Below are 22047 nucleotides of genomic sequence, written 5' to 3' on the forward strand. Positions count from 1 at the left end.
CTTATGTGTCAACATGTCTCGTCATTCACATGTAATGCATTAGCTATTTAAATAAGGGAAATGTGCTCAATAATTTACCTGTCACACAGAAATGATCTCATCGAGCTATCTAGGGATTTGCAAATGTGCAATGAGATATAAAATGTATTGAAAGTTTCACTGTTTCAACTGAACTGTAGTAACCGTTCCTTTAAAGATAACTTTATTGAACATTTCAAGTAACATTATGCTTAGATGTCATAGTTCTCTTCTTACATTATGAGTGTCTCTCTTCTCACACCAAGTCTGAGAGCCTTGACCCTAAATTTTAAATGCTTCTACATTTAAATGCTGTTGTTAGCTGCCTTTATAACTCAAAAGAAATCTGAGCTCAGTCCCTCTGTGACTGAATTTGGATTAGAAAAAAGACAAGCTGTTGTTACAGTGAATATTGTCAATATTGAAACACCAGCATGCCACAGTGTGGGAAATCCCCAGCTCCAAGATCTCAGAACGAAAAAAAAAACAACTTAATGATTTCAAATACGTGCAGGCTAGTGAAAAAAAATGCACATGAAATTCAAGAAATGCTTAAAGACTGGCTAGCTAAAATCATCAACTTTTATAGGCTACATAAATATGCATAAGCCTGCTGTTGTCAACTGAATTTCCAACAGTAAGCAAGTCTTAGTGATAGAATGTGACAGAATTGACCTCAAGGGAAAAAAAAAAAGTTAGTATTACTCGCAATATTCAAACGCAGGCATGTAACGGTGTTAATAAATTATCACATCAGAGCTAAAAGTGGGAAATTCCCACCTCAGAGGTCTGTCATTTCTCATTTGCAATCCGATTAAAACGTATAAATAAAATAAACAACTGCATTTAATAATCCTGACTTTAAACGAGTCACAGTTCACCTCAGAGGCAGCGGGTCTCAGTACAGAGGGGGCGGAGCATTCTCTACAGGCTCTTATGATGGTAACTTTAATCATTCAAACAATCCCTCATCCTACCATCAGACAACACACTAATGCTCACTTTTACTGAGCCAAGCAAACCTATATGCCTCAGAAAGCAGAATAAAGTCACAAACCAGTTCACAAACTTGTTCTGAAGAACAAATACACATACGCACGCACGCACACACGCACGCACACACACACACACACACGCACACACGTTCTCGTATTTCTATCCTTGTCGGGGCCAAATGTCCCCACAAGGATAGCAAAACGTGGAACGACGTGCCTTGTGGGGACCTTTTTCCGGTCCTAAGTAGGAGAAACAGTGTTTTCTTGACCATGTTGTTGTTACTGAAAAAAGTAAAAGTGCAAAAACATTTCTTTAGGGTTAGGCTTTGTTGTGGTGTGGGTTAGGGTTAGGGTAAGGGTCAGGGTTAGGGGCTAGACATGAATGGGAGTCAATGGACGGTCCCCACAAGGATAGAAATACAAGACTGAGCGCACGCACACACACACACACACACACACACACACACACATACCTACAAATGCTGCCTGACAGCTATCAGTCTCAGAGCGTCCGCTGTCCATGGTGCTGAAAGCTCACGGGCTACATCTGTACCATCTTTGATACAGCTTAAATGTAAAATGAACACAGCTGATCTAAAATTACACAATCTATTCAGATAGAGAACAATATTAAAGACTGTTCATATGCGTGCCTGCAGCTCCACCTAGAGGCGGACAGTGGAACTGCAGGCGCACCAATTTCCCCAGCTATGAATCAGCCGCTCACAAACTGATGTGGCAGCCTTCAGTGATGAAAAACAGCCCTCCTCTCCGAGTCGTGATGAGAGAGCGAGAGAGAGAGAGAGAGAGAGAGAGAGAGAGAGAGAGAGAGAGAGAGAGAGAGAGAGCTCCTCAACTAGACGCACCGACCGTACAAACCGAGCGCGTCCTCAGAGACTCGTTCCCTCTCTCTCCCTCCATCTCCACCTCCTCCTCCTCCTCCTCCTCCTCCTCCCCCTCCTCCGACGCCCACACTTCCGGACTGGACCCTCTGGAGGCAGCTGGGTCGGGATGCATCTGTCTCCCGGTGCCGCTTGAAATGAGGATAAAGACGACGACGGTGAAACGGCGACGATCGTCACGTTGCAGCCTGAAGTGACCGGAGGAGCGATCCGTCCGCTGCCCCCGCAGTCAGAGGAGATCCGGGCTCCGGCCGCACTGTGTCTGCTGTCAACTGTTGCTGATTTCCACTGTAAATGAATCTTGTAAGGTGGGTGAAATGGCGCGTGTCATGGCATTGGAGTCGTGCATCATGAGGAAGGATCATGTTATCATCATGCAGCCTGGTACTGATGAGGATGAGGATGGTGATGAGGAGGAGGAGGAGGAAGAGGATGGTGGTGATAATGAGGAAGATGCTGACGATGCTGGGAGTATTTTCACTGATGACAACACATTTGGCTTTCTTACACACCTCATGTTTTGATTCACCCCTGTAGATCAGAGGTTTATTTTCCCTTATTAAGAAGACACACACACACACACACACACACACACACACACACACACACACACACACACACACACACACACACACACACACACACACACACACACCTGTCAGCTGCTTCATCCTGCTCCTTGTCCACCTCTTCCTCTTCTTGCCTTCCTAACCTTACTCTGTGGTGCTCTGGCTCAGTGGAAAGCCGGGCAGGTGCTGTTTCAGACGGTCACGAGTTCACACAGAGCAAATCCACACAACAAATAAGAATTGTTTCTGTTGTCAGCTAATCTATTTGTTGATTAACTGTTTGATCAATAAACAGTCTCCTGAGAGGGTCCAGGGATGGCTCAGAGACATTACTGTTCAGGAGGAGCAGCGGCTTGTCTTATTTCAGGGCTTTTCCCTTTCGTTTAAAAGCGGCTCTGGCTCTTTCAGTCTTTTGTGTGAGCCATTGTTATTCCAGCTGCAGGTTTCTGGTTTCTGCTCAGAGCCTCCTCAGCTCTCACACATGAAGTCAGATATGGAAAAGCTTTTCATGTGCAACCACAAGCAGATTGCCATGTTGCAGTTTTCCTGAATGAGATATTCGTGGTGCTGCACGGCTGCACAGCAGCTGTATTTTTAGCTGCTTGGCACGACATGATAGTTTGTGGAGGTGGGTGCTGGGTTTGTTTTGTTACATAACATTTCTTACTTAATTTTTTTTTGTGTGCGTGTGTGTGTGGGGAGGGCCCTCTGACTTGTGCTTTTTTGATGTTTTTTTCTTGCCATTACACCAAGAGCGTCACTGGTCTGTAAACTGACAAACTTGTGCTTCAACCATGTCTGTTGTTGAGTGGTAGATTGAGAAGTCTTTTCAGGACGAAGCCACGATGGATGTTCTCAAGTCTCGCTGCGTGACGAGTTTCATTTTTTCTCTGAATTTTCACACTTTCATTATTTTTCTTTAAGCAAGAGTGATTTTCTACATCGCACACAAATACTTTATTAAACCTTTTCAGCCACAGAAATTAAAGTCTGAGAAAATTCTGCACATTATAAATGCTGCCCATATTTAAAAAAAAAAAAAAACTGAAATATCTGTCCTCTGTCCAAATTCACAAAAAATATTGAAACTTTTATTTTGTGTGTTTGTGAGTAAGGAATCAGCAGACAAAACAACATTTTTCCTTATAAACTGAAAAAAACAAGTATGTATGTATGTCAGTATGTATGTGTGTGAGTTATTCAGAGAAATATTTCAAATCATAATCATCATAATCCTAAGTAATTTAGGAAGGAGGATTTTGAGCCTTAACTAATCCAATTTACCTAATTGAGCCTAATATTGAACTTAGACTAAGTTTAATATTGTCTTTGTATATATAGCACGATACAATGTTTCACACTGTATCGTATCAGCAACACATGCGCAAAATTGAGATATTGAAAAATACAGTAGACAACAGGAAGCAATTTATCAAGCACAATGATGACCATAAGAAACAATTAATCATAGTATTGCTTTCATGGCTTTTGATAGCATTTCTTGCAATATATCAATGTGTGTCTTCTTTTTTATTTCAATAACGTGTATCTGCAGTCATGCAACAGTGTTTTTAAATGTTTTTGTCACTTCTCTCAGGAAATGTTGTGCTTCTTCTGTTGCTACAAGGTGTGAAGTAATGATGAAATAATGAAATGAGTACTTTGCATGTTGTCATTCATTCATTCACGGTATACACCATGATGGTGATAAGTTTTTGTGACATACTGTGCAGTTTTCACCTTGACCGCCGCAGACAGGATAGCGTTTAAGATGCTCTGAACCAGTTGTCAAAACATCACAGTCTGTCCCTTGTCTGACTCCATCAAATCCTGATATTCGCTCATGTTTTGCTTGTAACACATCGGCTGTGCGGACACAATGTTCTCTTACTTTTTTAATACATCCCACCCACAGCAGGTGCCATGGTGAAGAAATAACCACTGTCAATCAAATCACCAACGTATAATTTTATGATCGGTGTTATTAGCAGCATGATTTCTTAAAGATGCTCATAACACACACACACTCCGCACAAAACCTTAAAAGCTGTAAATATCAACTGGTGTTCACTGTGAGTCGGACCGAGGTCTCTGTGGTTCAGTGAGGCAGCCAGAGCGAGGAGTCCTCCTTCTGTCTGTCCTGCTGTTGTATGAGAGGAGTGACCGTGATGCTCCTGCAGCTCGGCTCCACTCTATCCAGTCACTGTGGCTTTCCGCCTGGCCTCTGGCCTCCTAATTATCAGCCAGCTTGATAAAGTCATTAATGACCCAGCCAAGCCTGCTGGGCCTGGCGGTAACACACACACACACACACACAGACACACACAAAAACTTGTGTATGCACACTCACACACATAGTCGTGCAGACAGTGTGAGGCCAGTGTTGGACACAAGCTGAGGAAGCCTTTCATTTGGGACAGGACGGTGTATTTCTGTGCTGCCTTGGTTCTTATTAATAGCTTGAAATGAGTGTCACTCTAAAAACAGCATCTGTGATGAAAGAGAAAAGGATGACCCGCCTTGTTTTACATAACTGCTCTGATGTGAGGAGGACTTTGTCTTTCCCTCAATTTTTTCCATGAATCTGTATTCTCTCCTGGATCAAAAGGGTTTCAGAAAATCAGCATTTTATTTCATATTAAAAAAATAATAATACTGTTTGAAACAGCTTGTGCAGGAAGCGAGGATGCTCCTCATCGCAGCAGCATCACAGGGATACCCCAGGCCCTTTCAAGGGTGATAATGCGCTGCTCCAGCTGAGATATTGTTTTTGAGAAAAATCTGTCGACGGTGTGAAGATTCATGTGCAGCCCTGGAAAGTTCTCGCCCTCTAATGAGACAGCAGCGGCACCTTACAGATGTGGATATATGATGCTGTTGACGGTTTGTTCTCTGTTGTTCCTCCCCTTTGGCTGAAACATCTCAAAGTGCATAAAAATGAGTTAATTCTCTGAAGCACAGAGTGGTTTTTCTCTTTCATGGCAGCCTGTTTTTCATCTCGAATCCCACCAGTCTTAGAACAATGTGTGTGTGTGAGTGTGTATCTGTGTGTGTGTCTGCGCGCCTGTGCGTGGGTGAGTGTGGGTAAGTGTGTGTATGTATATGTGAGGGAACAGAGACATCGCTAAATCTGGGCCTCTTATGAAATCGAGCTCTGCAAGATGCAGCATAAAAACCGGGAGGGGTTGTACCCGGTGTGTGTGTGTGTGTGTGTGTGTGTTGGTGCATGTGTGTGTTTGTGCGTGTGTGTGCATGCACGTGTTTGTGTCTTGTGCATCTTCGTAGATGTCTTTGTCCATTTGCTTTCCTGCATGCTAATTTAATCATCGGCGCACAGGGAGCAGACGTGGCCGTGCAGCAGCCGAGGGAGATAGATTGTGAGGAAAGAAGGATGAAAGAAACGAGGAGTTTTCTGGTGTAGAGAAAAAAAAAAAACCCACAATCCCTGCTCTGTGGTTTCCATGACAACAGTGACATCACTGATGGAGCTACCTCTTGATGGAGCTGTTTGTTTATTTGCTTGAGTTTCTGCAAAGATCCCGGTGAGAGGAGGCTGACTGAGCTCATGTGCATGTTTTTGTGGTTGTATGTGTGTATGTGTGTAAGTTTGTCTGTGCGTGCGTGCGTGCGTCGTGGTGCGCGTGAACGGTTTTCAGAGGAGATCATCGGGATGAACCTCTGGTTCAGCCGGTTCGTGGTTACCCACTGTTGCCAGGCAACAGCAGTCATGGCAACAAGTTGAAGCACGATTGTACGCTGCTAAGTGAGCGGAGAGGACGGGATGAAGTTTTAATAGCATCACGGAGATATACTGTAACTGGGTACAAATATCCACTTTCAAGGAGTATTAAAATCTTTATCCTTAGCTTTAATTCATAAGCATTTGTCAGTGCTCAAACTGAAATAAATAAGGATATAAATGCATTTGATGCACAGGCAGAAATCACCAGGAAGACAGAAGGGTTCATTGGCCCTTCCTTGGAAAAACCGATAATTGTCCCCACCCAGTGTATCATTTCAGAAAACAAAATAATAAATGGTTATAAGCACAAAATGATGCATATATGAATCTATCCGGATCAAATCTTCAGTCGTGATCGTTTGACTCAACCTTTGAGATTTCTCCAGTCCTGTAAAATTTCACAGATGAAATGTGAGCCTCATGTATCTCACTGTGAACTCACAACACATACTTTTTTTCCCAGATTTAAGCTTAATGCTTCCTGTCTTTCATAATGAATGATAATTTTACTATTATTGACAATTCTGAAAAAGCTGAAAACAATGGTCATTATATTTCAACTATTCCTTAACACACTCGGGTTCTATATAAACTGATTCATTGAAAATAGCTATTACCTCTACCCTGTAGTTTAAAATCATTAACTGTGACTCAAAAAACAAAAAGAGACGTACATTAAAAAAAAAACCTGTCTTTTTAGTTTCTCCATTTTTGTACAGAAGTGTTGCAGAAAAGCTTGAGGTCAAAGTTGGCATCTTGGGTTTGGAGTGCTTATTTATTGTCCTCCCTCTTTCACAAGATGGTATTTCTATTATTGGATGTAGATAATAAAAAAAAGCAATATTAGCTGTTCTTTTGTAATTATTGTTTTAAGCAAACTCAACATTCACGTACTGGAGACAATAGATTAGATGCAGAAAATTTAACTGAATAAAACTGTATCTAAAAAAATGTACAAATTTTAAAAACCGTTTTTTCCTCTTAAACATTTCGTTTTATTTGATAGACATTAATTCTGACTTGTGTTTGTCATCATTTTCAGGTTTATGAACAACCGTGTTCCTCCTAACAAGAGATACCAGCCGACAGAATATGAGCATGCTGCCAACTGTGCCACGCATGCGGTGAATATGCACACACACACACACACACACACACACACACACACACACACACACACACACACACACACACACACACAGATGAAGTGACATGCAGTAGAACAAGAAAACAGACAGTTATATAAGACAGGCTGATGTAAAACTGCACCTCCATAAATCATGAAGACGATGATAATTCGTCCTGAATGCTTGTGTTTGTCTCTCTGAGCCTCATGTTTCATTTATGCTTTGACTTTATTTAGTTATGGATAATCCCCAGCCTGCTGGGCAGCTCTCTGTTGCACTTCCAGTCGGAGGACCAATGGGAGCAGCTGTCAGCCTGGGTGTACGGGGCGGGGCTCAGCTCACTCTTCATCATCTCCACCCTGTTCCACACTGTGGCCTGGAAGAAAAGCCACCTACGGTATGAAGAAGCGTCTCAGTATATATCAGATGATGAGAAAACGTCATGCTTGATTGTACCTGATCTTTAGAGTCGTTGTGCTCCTGACACTAAGCCAGCTCTTACCTCTAAACCAAGCCTTAAAGGTGAACAATCTAAAATTGAGGGGGTTTAAAGGTGTGTACCTCCACATCATGTAGACAAAGGAGAATAATTTAAGCAGAAAACTATTTTCTTTTTGACATTCAACATTTTGATGATGATCACTGCATATACGCAAATCTAACAATTGTTGACGATATTGTAGTTTCAATGCCAGGCCACTAATTGGTGAGAGACGGTAAAATGTAAACATTCAAGAGATTTCCAGCTGTCATTGTAAATCTACTCAGTATTTGTAACAAATGTGTCTCCACTCACCCAGGTGATGGTGTAAATTCTAAAGAGTTCAAAAAGTAGCACAAGCAGGAGTCTGGAATCCGGCATTGTTGTTGAAGGTCTGCTCGAGTATGTGCAGAAATTTGCAACACATCGCCTTCAAGCAGAGGCGGAGCGTGGGTCTCAGTACAGAGGGGGCGGAGCATTCTCGACGGGCCCTTATGATAGTAATTTTATCATTCAAACAATACCTCATGATACCATCAAACAACACACTAATGCTTACTTTTATTGAGCCAAGCAAACCTATATGCCTCAGAAAGCAGAATAAAGTCACAAACCAGTTCACAAACTTGTTCTGAAGAACAAATACACACACACACACACACGCCCACACGCACACACACACACACACACACACACACACACACACACACACACAAATGCAGCCTGACAGGTGTCAATCTCAGAGTGTCCGCTGTCCATGGTGCTGAAAGCTCAGATAAAAACTCACTGGCTAAATCTGTACTGTCTTTGATACAGCTTAAATATAAAATGAACACAGATGGTCTAAAATTACACAATCTATTCAGATAGATATAGACACAGCTATCTATATCTTTTGGAATTCACGTATATTAGAAGAAAAATAGACTCGGCGGTCTCTTATAGTTGAGAGCAACACAAGGCACATTCAAATAGGCAGGTGTTTAAGACCACAGCATTCTGATAAAGATAATATTTTTGAAGGTTTCACTGACTCACTAATGGCTCCGATGTTAGGTTTTGGGTAGTACCGCTAGCGGCTAGCATAGTGTTTAGCATACTGTTTAACTTCCCTCCAAAGAGTTCAGATCAAGTGCAAAAAAAAAAAAAAAAAAAGTTCATGCCGCACAGCTTACAGCTCTGATGCATTCATGGACAGTCGTAATGTAAGAATTGGCAAATTGGAACCCACACTCATATGCGTATACCTTCTCGCACACATTGCACATTTTATTATAATAATTTATTTACAAGTAAATGTGAACACATCACATGAAACGGGGCCCTATGACCTTGTGGGCCCTGAGGCGACCGCCCCCTTGCTCCCACTCTGGCTCTGCTACAGGCTTCAAGTACTTTATTTTTTTAAGAAAGTTGTTTTTTCTCAGTTTCAATAAAGACAAAAAGCATTTTGAAAAGGTTGAAGCTGTTATTAGAAACATAAATGTGTTTTCAGCTCTTTTATTGTACTCCAGATTATTTGAGTTTTATTGGGTTTATTCAAATTATTTTCCACAACTAAACAATATACATTTTCTTCTAAAGAACTTCCTAAATATTTACATGAGCTTCTCAGAAAAAAAAACCCCAAAAAAATACCAAACCAAGCCTGTCTTGACTGCTGCGGGTGCAGCCTTGCTTTACTTTCACCCTGACTGTGAAATATTTATTTGGTTCTGGTACAAAATTTCAAGATAGGTACAGTATCGCAGAGGCATAAAAATGATAAGACGTGAAAAGAAAAGATATACATTTGACTTGCATTTCTATTTTGCAGAATTATTTTGCATTTTATATATTAATACAGAAATTTAGAAACACTTCTGTTATTTTTAAAATTAATTTTACATTGACTAGAACCTTATCTGAAACACTGCTGCTCGTTGAATGACCAGGATCACCATCTGTTCTCTTTTCAGGTCAGTGGAGCACTGTTTCCACATGTGTGACAGGATGGTGATCTATTTCTTCATTGCTGCCTCCTATGCTCCATGGTAAACACACTCCATGGTGAAGCGTGTGTCAGTGTGTGTTACCCATAATGTGTGTGTGTGTGGCGGGTTTGTAAGTATTTTTGTACCTGTGTCTGCTTGTGGAAACATCCACAGGCTGAACCTGCGGGAGCTGGGTCCCTGGGCGTGTCACATGCGCTGGTTGGTGTGGGTGATGGCGTCTTTTGGAACCACCTACGTCTTCTTTTTCCACGAGAGGTACGCCATTAGCTTTCAATTGGTTTGTAGAGGCATCATATCAACATATTGGCGATGTATAAACAGGTTTTTCCTCTAAATACTGATTCCAAAACGTAATGTTGTCATTTTAGTCTTGTTAAGTGTCCATTCTTTATGTGGTGTGTCTGATGAGCGGATAGACTGTTGTCCCCCTGCTGATAAGAGCTATCTGCAGAAACTGATGCATCTTTTTGTGGGTGTTTTCATCTCACATACTGTGAACATGAATCTTTTTCTGTTAAAGTTAAATGAGAACACTGTTTTTGCCTTCACTTGTACTTAAACCTTCCAATTAAGTAGATGCAGAGATGCTTATATAAACAAATATTGAAAGCAAAGGAACAGCTTCAACATCTCCACTACTGTCGGTGAATTACACTTCTTTGAAAGACATTTTTTGCAGCTTTGCCTTGGCGTCTCATCGTGACCTTCACTGCAAAGTGTAAAACGGTTGACAAATGAGATATTATGTAAGAATTATCTGTGGAAGTAACTGCTGGTGCTCCTTGGATCCTTGTTGATTACACCATTTAAGCAAGAGCTGCAGATATAATGCAGCTTGTGGATTAGAGATCAATGAACCATACCAAAAGGTGTACTCTCTGAAGGCTGCAGAAGTCACGCGCTGAGAAATTCTGCAGCAAATATGTTTCTTGTTACTTGTTTTCTTTCAGCAGATTTAGAGAGACCAAAGTGCAAAAAATATAGAGTGATGTCAAATTTGAATTGATTTTTCTTTGGAATGATCAGGTCATGCAGGTTTTGTGAAAAGACTGTTTTGTAAAGGTTGACTTTTTAAAAATAGATTTGTCCTTTGCTCAGAAAATGGGAACAATTTTTAATTAAGAGTCTTTGTGCTTTACTGGTCTGGCACATCTCATGGTATTTTTTTTCAATCTGTGAGTGATATATCAAAAAATCAACAATTTCTCTCAACTACAACCCAAAAAAATAACATCCCCAAAAATGACCCAGCTCCAAATGTATAAACACTAAAAATGAAATATTTCCAAACATTCCATATAGCAGAGGTATGAGGTTATGTAGCTAAATTTTTTTTATCACTTGTGCCTGGACTGTTCTTAAGGTTAAAGGTGAACCCTTATGCCTAAACGATCCTCTTTCGGTCAGGTATAAACTCATGGAGTTGATCTGCTACACGGTGATGGGAGTGTTTCCTGCCCTGGTCATCCTCTCCATGGTGAGCGCCGGCATTTATTCCTCCTGCATTTCAGTCGTCCTCTGATCTGCAGTAACGTTTGTGAAAACCTTTTCCCAGCCGGAGCAGTCAGGCCTGTACGAGCTGCTGATGGGCGGAGCCTGCTACTGTCTCGGGATGGTTTTCTTCAAGAGCGACGGCATCGTCCCTTTCGCTCACGCCATTTGGCACATGTTCGTTGCGATGGGGGCGGCCATACATTACTACGCCATCTGGAAGTACCTCTACGCCCAGCCAGCCAATCAGGTCCAGACCTCCAGATGACATCAACGCTGACCTCGTGGGATACGGCTCCTGCTTGAGCGGCTTTGAGGAGATGAGATGATGCAAGTTGTGTCCTAGTTCAAAGGTCGTCTTTTCTGGAAGCTGCTGGGGCCAAGCTGGCATTTTTCCCCAGAAAGGCCAAAAACTAATGGTGCATTCAAGGGATCCTCCTCATCTCGTAAAAGCAAGCATTTTCATATTTAGCACCAAGAAGTTGCCTTCACACAGCAGGCAAAGCAGTGATAAAACCAGGGGGTGAGAAGTGGACCATATTAAATTATAGAAATTATAGTCAAAATTATTTTGGAGAACGTTTTTCTGTATTTTTAATAAACCACTCCAAAAAGGTACATTTTTGCCGTACATCAATGTTAAACTTGAAATCCCCCCCCCCTACTTTCTTTCAGTAACAAAGTTACACAAATGAAGCCTACTCAAGATTTTATAGGATATATTAGCGAAAAAAATCTGCTTTAAAGAAATTATATATTTGCCAAAAAATACAGATCAATGTTTTTCAGTCACATGTAATGTGACTAAATGAACTGAAATGTCTTGAATTCAAGACAAGAATAAATATGAGTGTGAATGATTGTTAAAGCAAGCCTCAAGTTGTCTGGAGAAATTCTAAATATGTGTATTTGCATAAAAACTGCCTTTTTTTAACACTTGGAACAGCCAGCAGATCTGTCCCAGATTATTACCGATGAAGACTTTTTTAAACTAGCAGCGGTACAAAGAAAAAAAAGTGTTCGTTGGAATGATTTGATCTATTTCGTACTCATTCTACAGGAGGATTTCCACTATTTTTCTAGTCCATTTGGTGCCTGCATCCATCCCTGTATGTCGACATACAGCTCAGAAACCCTCCAGTGGTTAGAAGATTGATGCAGTATAGACTGACAGGCAAAGCCCAGGGCAACAACAGCCTGACTACAGTTGTGCACAGCTCAGAACAGCATGTAAAACAGTGCAGGTAAGCGTATTACATTTTATTGATCCAGTGCCTCTCATTTCTCGATGCTGGCAGACAGTGAGCGGACACTATTTAAAGGGATTTTAACAAGATCATCATCCGACGTTACACTTTTCATTATTTGCTTCTTAGTTTTTGATGGATGGCCTCTTCAAATACCTCATGCGTACGATGTGATACCCTCTGACTTTACCAGCTGACGAGGATATTTGAATGCACCGCCTCAATTCATGTCTGATGTATGTACTGTATGGGACAGAGCTCCTACAGCGACACTGCCAGTGAACTGGGACACAGCTTCCTGTACTTTTTCTTTTCTTCCCCCACTTCAGTTCTTTTCACTTATTACAGTTTTGGCTTCACTTCAATGGTCAGGGGTTAATCATTGTATCACTATTCTTAGAGATTTCTCTCTCTGTGTATGTGGCGCACATCCAGATTCAGTGTTCAGAAGCTGAATTGATGGCATTGTCTGATAATCCAGAGAAAGACAATGTTTACAATTTGCTAACTTGACTATCATAATTAGTTTAGGTAAGTTTCCATTATCAGATTACATTCGAGGAGGTTGTAACATCAGTAATTTACTATTCCAATTCAGAGCTCTAGATAGTGTTTTCGTTTCTCTTGTTATTAGTTGTGCTATCGACACTATAGTACACTGTATGATTTCAGCAAGGGTTGCTTCAGTCAGTGACTTACTGTGATCTTCAAATCAAGCATGACTGTAGAATGATATTTCCTCTGTTCAACATGCAGACCTCTGTGGTTTCAGTATTGGAGATTTTACCTGTGTGCTTGCACATTTACTAGGCTCTGCACAGTACATTATCGAGTATATTTACTGAATTCTAATAGTTTAGTTGATTAGGTTTAGTATGTGAAGTCATCAATACAATCCATACAGTATTTATCAAAGACATGCAGTATTTGCCGAACTCGTCTACGTTTTATTTTTATGTTTTTCCATAGTGTTATTTGATTATCGTCATGATTTTCATCCTAAATGAATGGAAACTAGTGAATAGTTCATCGTGGTTGAACCTCGTAGCGGGAAACCACTGTCTGATTCAGCACTGCCAGAAGACTGACTTACTGCCGTAACTGATAGCACACTACTACCATAAATGTCTCACACTTGAAAGGAAACTGAAGCTATAGTATTGTTGAACAATCCGGCCCACTCTTAAGGCATCTCAGGTGTGTGTGTGTACATGCATGTGGGTGTGCTTGGGTGCGTGGGTGTATGTACCCTACTATCGGACCCCCATGAATCCAAAGCCTTCTATTGGCTGAGTCTATGTTTACACGTGAATGCATGTATGTTGAACATATAAAAAAAATATATATATATCTATATATTTGAAACGTGTGTATTATTAGTGGTGAACTGTATGTGGTGGCACATGGTATATTGGACAAGCTTGTACAGTGAGATGAATGTGGCTAGAGGACCAAAAGGTCAAAACCGTTTGGTATTTAAAACTATTTAAGACAACATTTCTAATCTCCTGTTCATCATATTTTCACTGCTGTGTGTCTCTCAGGATTTGGATCGTTAAGGTTTAAAAGTCTGTGAAGCCACTTTTTTAAGGACCACTAAAGCTGCTCCAGCTGTTTGGGTGCTGTCTGCAGCAACAATCACATGGCTGTGAAGCTGCTTTTTTTTTTTTTTTTTTTTTTTACTGCCAGCACTTCTCCACACAGCTGTGTTCACTTTCTCAAGTGGGGCAGCTGTTCCAGAAGTTTCGTCAAAGCTTTACATAATATGAGTGATATTTCACACATAACCAAACTGGAGAAAGCTTAAGCAAAGGAAAAAGAAAAAGTGAGAAATCTGTATAAAATCCCAACAAATATTAAAACACCAACTGTGCTTGTAGATTACATTTAAAAAACTAGAAAACTCTTCAAAAACCATCTGAATTTTTTGCAGAATCCACAGATTTTAATTATGATTTGTCTTGAAAAAAATAAACAGGAATACGAGAGACCCCGCCCCCCATTCATGCCAGTGCAGACGTTGTAGAGAAAGATGTGGAATGCCTTATCGAGCAATGGTTTAGTGTTAAAATATGACTATATTCACCAGATTCAGATCCACACCATCGATGACTGACTTTCAATTAGAAGCTTAACACCTTTGGAGAGGACCAATGGTTATCCTCAGTACTTTTTGATATGTGCATTATTGCCCATTCATATTGAATATGGCTAAAATATCAGCTGAGGAGGTTAACCCATTATTTCAGTATCTTTTTATGGCGATAATTCAGACTTTGAAATACTGTGGAACAGGAGATGATGTAATGCAAAACCAATAGAGGAAAAGTTATTCCAGGTAAAAACTGTATTTATTCCAGACTTTTCCAGTTAAAATGTAATCTCATCTAATTAACATGAGGAGAATAATGTTTTTTATTGTAGCACTGCAGTTGGCCAAGAGATACTAGTACTACTGCAGGGTGGTTCAAGCTTGAGGGTCTGTCGTCTCCTCCCACATTATGAAGACCCCTAGCTTAATCCTAGTCAGAGTCACTTGCACCATTGAAATTAGTGAGGATGTTGTCAAGATGGGAATGGACATTTCCGTGAAGGCAGTCTCCGGGAATCTGGAGCTGGATTTTGGAGATGTTATAGCCTGCCCCCCCCCCCCCCCCCCCCCTTTGTGCCTCTGACTGGTTTGTACTTGTTGCCTTTGGTTCGTTGAGGTTTAATGATATTGTGTCTTAGCCAAAAGACTGGGTCACAGTTAGAGGCATGGGAGTGTTTCATGATGATATAGTTCAGTTTGTATTTTTACAAATTACAGCTGGTTGAAGATAAATTACAAAGCTGTTAAGCCAGTGGATAGTAACTGATGAGTTTGTTTTGGTCAGGGATGATGAAACGCTACACGAGCGAAGCCAGGAAATACTGGAAAAATTCAAGTCTCCTTTAAAGTTAATCAGCAAATTTACTGAAAAAAACAAAAACAAACATAGAGCAAAATAGCAACTCTTTGTACAGAAAGTTGTACCCTTTGCTGCCTCAACACACCTAAAAGTCATTCCAAAACAGCCACAATGATAATGTAGAACTCATGCACCAGCGTGTGAATGCAGCATCCTGCTGCAGGGTCCAATAATAAATTCTTTTCATGGCACCGTTCAAAAAAAAAAAAAAAACACCAGACCTCAATCAAATATGTTCATGAATACTGAGATATTTGATCTAACTACACCAGGGTGGTAACACAAATCCTCATCTTCATCAATGTGTTTCGCGTTATCTTCGGTGCATTTATCTTCTTCTTCTTATCAGTGAAATGCCTTTGTCACACTGTGGTTATCTGCTTGAAACGAGAGATTTCAGATGGTATATCCTCATACGCAGTTTTCCGTATTCAGACTCTCTCTGTTTACCTGATCCTTTGCGAATGCACCAAACATTCAGGAGTTTACTGTCGTATTACAGCCAGTATTATGACAAGATCCACAGGCAGGTTTGGCTGTGCAGGGATGAAGCTGAGGATTCGACGTGCGTCTGTCTTGTCTCGGTCTCAGTATCTGTTTCATTCAGACACACAGTGCCCACCTGCCTTTGTATAGATCTGTGGTTTTATAAACTCTCCGTGGAGCCTTCGTGGACCCTCTGTATATTATTTAGAGATGCTCTGTGATTGTGGAGCTGCTGACTCTGTTCTCAGTCCTGCTGGTGTTTTTTTTTTTTCTTTCTGGTCTGACAAGACTGATTATATTATTATCCTACATTCTCGTGTCTTTCTCTAGGTTTCATATTGGTTATTGTGTCCGTGGTGCTTTTTGTGCTGTGATAAGCCGATATGATGCCAACAATGCTTTTATCTTTTCTATTTCTCTTGTAATAAAAAAGCTTTTTCATGCAGTATACTTCATGAGTCAACGTTTTGTGATGTTTCACTTATTTTGGTCTGCAGAGGTTTTTAAGCATTAATGCTTCAGCAGTTTATTGCTAATTTCTTGTACTTTAAGCTATGAACCATATCAGCCATAGCATGAGTACGGCAATTTGCATGATAATGACTATTTTTTTGGACTCTTGAGGCCACATAATACAATATTTAAACTAGATAAATGTTGTAATAACTGCATCTCCTTTGTTACTACTTTTTATACGCAAAACAATGGACAATGTTTATCAAAATAATATTGCATCATATAGTATGCCATAGATTAATGCAAATATATGAATTCTTGACCTGACATAGGACAAAAATATTTGTCTTCATGATGACTGATGACAGTGTTTTTAATTAATTCCGTGCAGACTTACTAATTACTCTAACCTTAACCTTCAAAAAGGAAATTCCAAGTCCCTGTTAGGAAGAGTGGAGGTTGGGGGTGGGGGTCTGGATTACATTTGAGACTTTCTTGACCACACTTGAAATTCCTCCAAAGCTTTGAGACTTCAAACAAATAAAATTAAATAAATAAAAATACATTCCAAACACAAAACCATGATCATTTGAAAATATTTTGGAATAATATTAAAATACTTAAAACGTTTACAAAAGAGCAGGATTAAATATTGTGGTGATTATTTCTTTTTTGTTATTTCACAATGTCACCATCAAATGGTATGTTGGGTATTTTATTTGTTATTTTCCAGGCAGGCAATAATGACTCACGTGTATTTACAGTGCTATGTTTGTTGACTAATACTTTATTTTCAATGAAACGTTTACTCAAATGGTATACCAATGTAAATCACGTCATGTGATCCACTTACCTAATTTAAAAGCACAAGTGAAAACTATGATCTACCACAAAACAAACAAAATTTATATTCAGATGGATTGCACACGGACATTGTCGATATTATTAATATAAAGATTGCTTGAATTTTAATTAATATTCACACACTTTTAACAGCATCTTTGAGTTTATCGTTTTAAAAGAAATATGTTCTGCTTTACGTCTTTATTTGGTCACAAACCCAAATACTATGGTGTGATACTTATATACGCTATCATTTGTCTGAGAAAGGTGATATGGACACAGACTGTAAAGGAGCCAGAGTGGGGGCAAGGGGGCGGTGGCCCCAGGGCCCACAAGGTCATAGGGCCCTGTTTCATGTGATGTGTTCATGTTTACTCGTAAATAAATTATTATAATAAAATGTGCAGTGTGTGCCAGAAGGTATACGCATATGATTATGGGCTCCAATTTGCCAGTTCTTACATTACGACTGTCCATGAATGCATCAGAGCTGTAAGCCAGCGCTGATTGGCTGTGCAGCATGAACGAGGTTTTTCTTTGCACTTGATCTGAACTCTTTGGAGGGAAGTTAAACAGTATGCTAAACACTATGCTAGCCGCTAGCGGTACTACCCAAAACCTAACATAGGAGCCATTGGTGAGTCAGTGAAACCTTCAAAAATATTATCTTTATCAGAATGCTGTGGTCTTAAACACCTGGCTATGTGAATGTGCCTTGTGTTGCTCTCAACTACAAAAAACCGCTGAGTCTATTTTTTTCTTCTAATATACGTGAATTCCAAAAGCTATAGATAGCTGTGTCTATATCTATCTGAATAGATTGTGTAATTTTAGACCATCTGTGTTCATTTTATATTTAAGCTGTATCAAAGATGGTACAGATTTAGCCCGTGACTTTTTAATCTTAGTTTTCAGCACCATGGACAGCGGACGCTCTGTCAGGCTGCGTTTGTGTAATTGATTAATTCCATCCTGTCCCCACGCTGCCTCCGTGTGGCTGTCATGCCGCTGCTGTTCGCCAGGGGGAGTCGTCTGCGCACACTCGTCTGCCAAAGCAGGTGCACCGAGGTGAAGCGGCGCCTCGAGCTCGGCTCTTTCCGTCGCCGTTCGTCAGTGAACCGCTGTGGATGTAGGAATGCGGCTGCCGGAGGCTGTGTGGGCATTGCTGGACACTCAGCCGAGATGAACGCACGGATGCCGGAGCCGAAAGCGGCTGGCCGGTGCCCAAGTTAAAGGGGGCTGTTTTGGGGAGGGGATGCTGGTGGGAGCCCCGAACCGCTGGGTGTTGTCGCTCAGAACAGGGCAGACAGGGTGCTGTTTTTCTTTTTTCTTTTTTTCCCCCTCTTCATTTTTTTGCTGGGGATTTTCTACCTTGTAGGAGGGGGCACGGAATGAAAGAGGAGCCAGGAAGGATTCCCCAGCACCATGGAGCCACGCATTGCAGACAGCGTGAGTACAAACGCAACAGAGCCCAGGAGAGCCCCCCGGGGGAGTGGGCTTGTCACTGCTGGAAATCACTCATCAACTTTTGCGCGACCTATTTTATTCCCGGAGAAACGCGCCGCGGCTCTCGGCGCCCTCACACTCAGGAAGAAGCGTTTTATTCCCATTGTTGCTCAGGCGTGCATACAATAGTCAGACTTGAGGGGGTAATTAATGGGAGGTGGTGGGACTCGGCGGACACACCTGCTGGCTGTCAGAGGCCGGGCTGCCCGTGTTTCAGTGCCGCGCCTGTCGACTCATCAGCGGATTAATTTCTGAGGATTTTCTCCTGCCTTTTGTTGGTACGGCGGTTGCTACTGACGACCAGTCAGTCGGAAGTGGTAAACAGACTGACTGACGCTAAAAAAAAGGACAGACTCACAAGTTCTGCACCGTAATCTCATCTATCATGTTAAATGTCTCCACTTTTCTCCTGAACGCAGTGTTAGTGACCTTCTGCAAGTAAAGACAAGGGCAGTGTGTGTGTGTGTGTGTGTGTGTGTGTGTGTGTGTGTGTGTGTGTGTGTGTGTGTGTGTGTGTGTGTGTGTGTATGTGTGTGGCATGATTACAAAACGTAACACCCCTCTGTGGGTCACCAAACGCAACCGAATTTAACAATGCAAAATTTAGGCCTCCCCCTGTGTGCGTGCGTGCGTGCGTATATGTTTGTGTGTGTGTGTGCGAGCGCGCGTTGATGCAGGAGGGGTTTGTTGGTCCCAGGATTGAGTTAACTGCGGCCAAGTAGCCAGATTACAGTGGATTAGCAGGCATTTAAAATAGTCACGTTATCCCAGCAGCCCTTGCAGAGTCAGCTACAACAACACCTTTTAGGCTGCCTGCCAGATATTTGCTGGACGCACAGAGAGAGAGAGGAGAAAAAATACGTAAAGTGGACATAAGTTGCTTTGGGGGCAGCTCGCGCCTTGCGAAGCGCTGCTTTTATCCGCCGCCGTGCGCGTGCGGCTGCACAGTGCGCAGAGTTGCTGATGCAGCGAGCGTTAAAGGTCTTGATCGGGCAAAAGAGTTCACGCCAAGCCAAGAATGAAGCGTGACTCACCTTCTGTAGGGACAGAGACATCAAACAGACGTGTCTGCTGAGGTGAAGATGCACGACCTGGACGCAGCACGCTGGAGGAGTTTGACTTTATTGTATTGAATTCAAGATGGCCTTGAAAAACATTGCAGTTCTGATGAACACTTGTCAGATGTGGAGAATTTGTTTTTGATCAGTCTAAATTAAATGGCTGTACAGTGGTGTAGTGGTTAATCGTCTGGTATCACAGTCTGATGCTGGTATGGACTTTGCATATCCTAACAGGGTGACTGTGAATTAATTACCTGTGGGTGTGATGGACTGAAGATCTCTCCAGTGTTCACCATTTTTCTTTACCATTGCATGCTTGGATGCAGTAGTAAAGAAAAATGCTTCCACAAGTGCAAACTGGGCAGAGGGTATAGACTATTTTTGGGATAGACTTCATTATTAACATGTTGATATTAACTTATATTTCAAAATGAAATATCAGTATTTGTCTAATAACACAATGTTGCTGCAAATAATCCAAGGGTCATGGACTCTGGTTTGAGTCGCAGTGGCATCTATTATAAACTAGTAAAGTCCACCGTATGAGTTGTAATGACTTCTTGTCGTGAACCCGGATAATCAGATTAGATGTCATTGGGGCCCGGCTCACATTGGTAGTGTATGATTTCTTTTTTTTTTTTTTCTGTCAGCAGGGCCTCCTCAGTTGGCCATAACAGAGGAGCCATGATGAAATGCTAAGATCGTCGCATGGCGGAATAAATACTGATGTCAAAATCTGCATCAGCATAGTGTGAAACTTTGGCATTTCAGTAAATGTGAGAAGAAGAAAAAAACAGCCTGCAGGCTTAAAGTGCCATTTTTACCTGCAGTTACGGTTAATGTGAAGGACAACAAAATCAAATCAGTGCTGCAAAGTACCTCTGTGTTTGCCCTGCTCAGGACATTGTTTAATGTGATCCACCTTCATCACTGAAGAAGTTTAAAGCGACTGTAGAAGTGGCTGGAATAATGCTTCTGCCCTCATTCTTGTGAATGAATATGAGACACTAATGCAATTTATTCAAGGAATGTGTGATTTGTGTAGTTTTGTAATTGGATGGTAACTAATTGATTTGTATAAAAGTACAGTTCCTGTGTAAAACTGAACAGGTTTTTACATTTCTGTGTTGATCTTTGGTGCTCAGTTTTTAAACCTTAAATTAATAAGACTAGTTTAACATGCTTGAAGTCATTTTTTTGTTTAATGTGGTGGTGTGATGTGTTTTATAATCTGAAAGACACTGAGTCATTAAAAACTCCCGAACATTTGCTCCAGACTGTTATTCATATAACCTCTGTCTGTTTCATGTCTGCAGTGTGACAGGTGACAGTGAAATGAAGTGCAAAGTATCTGCGCCTCGGCTCTAAACCTTCTGCTGCTGCTGCACATTGAGGTGATATTACCAACATCAAGACACCCCCCTGTTTCCTGCACCTGCGTATTTATGTGTTTATACAAGAATATGATATTTGGTGCCTCTTTATGGATGTATTGAGGATAATTGCGATTCATGTTTAAAGGTGTGTGTTTTTTTGCTAGTAGTGGAGTCTGCAAAGTCAACGGCAGCATCATGTTTTACGGTTCTTCCTCGGGGGCAAGCATGTCCCTCCCATCCAAGAGCCGCCTGAAACGCCAGAGCAGGACCTTCACACAGGTGAGCGCAAACACACACAACAACCCCCAGGAAAAGGGTGTGTTTTTTAATCTCAGCAGACTATCTTTGTTCTTGTTCTTCTTCTTCTTCTTCTTTTATTGACAAGAAATCATGAAAAAAACTGAATGTGATGTAAAATTATAATCAAGACTAATTAAAGTGGTAAGAAGCTCACTTTTTGTCGGAGACACAGTGGGCACAGCTAACATGGGCAATGGAACAAGACTTTGAGGTCTGCCTAGGATGTGCAGGAGAGATTACGTCCTTCTTTTGGATCACGGGCCATTTAGAGACCAAAACGATACGTTAAACCAGGGTTTCTTAACCCTGAAGTAGTCCTTTAACGCATGGTTAAGAAACCCTGCGTTAAAGGACTACTTCGTGTTCAACAGAGACTTCTGAGCTTCCATTGTCCAATCTGGACTGAGCGGTTAAGAAGACTGATAGGTGTTTTTTAGTTTCTACTGAGTTTCTCCTGCTGTTACAATTCAAAATGTTCACATTCGGAAAAAAAAAAAAAAAA

The 22047-nt window shown here is 41.2% G+C and overlaps 2 protein-coding genes across 6 annotated transcripts in view; both read left to right on the forward strand.

Moving 5' to 3' along the window:
- Window positions 1–1921: 1921 nt before the first annotated feature.
- Window positions 1922–11821, forward strand: LOC115390592 (monocyte to macrophage differentiation factor 2-like). Its single transcript, XM_030094504.1, has 7 exons — window positions 1922–2223; window positions 7269–7350; window positions 7590–7750; window positions 9793–9867; window positions 9982–10083; window positions 11236–11305; window positions 11384–11821. Exons 1-7 carry the CDS (start codon window positions 2210–2212, stop codon window positions 11585–11587), a joined length of 708 nt encoding a protein of 235 aa, XP_029950364.1. The 5' UTR covers window positions 1922–2209; the 3' UTR covers window positions 11588–11821.
- A 9592-nt stretch (window positions 11822–21413) lies between these two features.
- Window positions 21414–22047, forward strand: part of radil (Ras association and DIL domains) — a 19713-nt gene continuing 19079 nt past the window's right edge. For all 5 annotated transcript variants that reach the window (XM_030094408.1, XM_030094410.1, XM_030094409.1 and 2 more), the window contains exon 1: window positions 21414–21524. In XM_030094408.1, the coding sequence (XP_029950268.1) occupies window positions 21441–21524 (84 nt within the window). In that variant the 5' untranslated portion in view covers window positions 21414–21440. The remainder of the gene's footprint in view (window positions 21525–22047) is intronic.

The sequence above is a fragment of the Salarias fasciatus genome, chromosome 6, assembly GCF_902148845.1.
Source record: "Salarias fasciatus chromosome 6, fSalaFa1.1, whole genome shotgun sequence".
Classification (NCBI taxonomy): Eukaryota; Metazoa; Chordata; class Actinopteri; order Blenniiformes; family Blenniidae; genus Salarias; species Salarias fasciatus.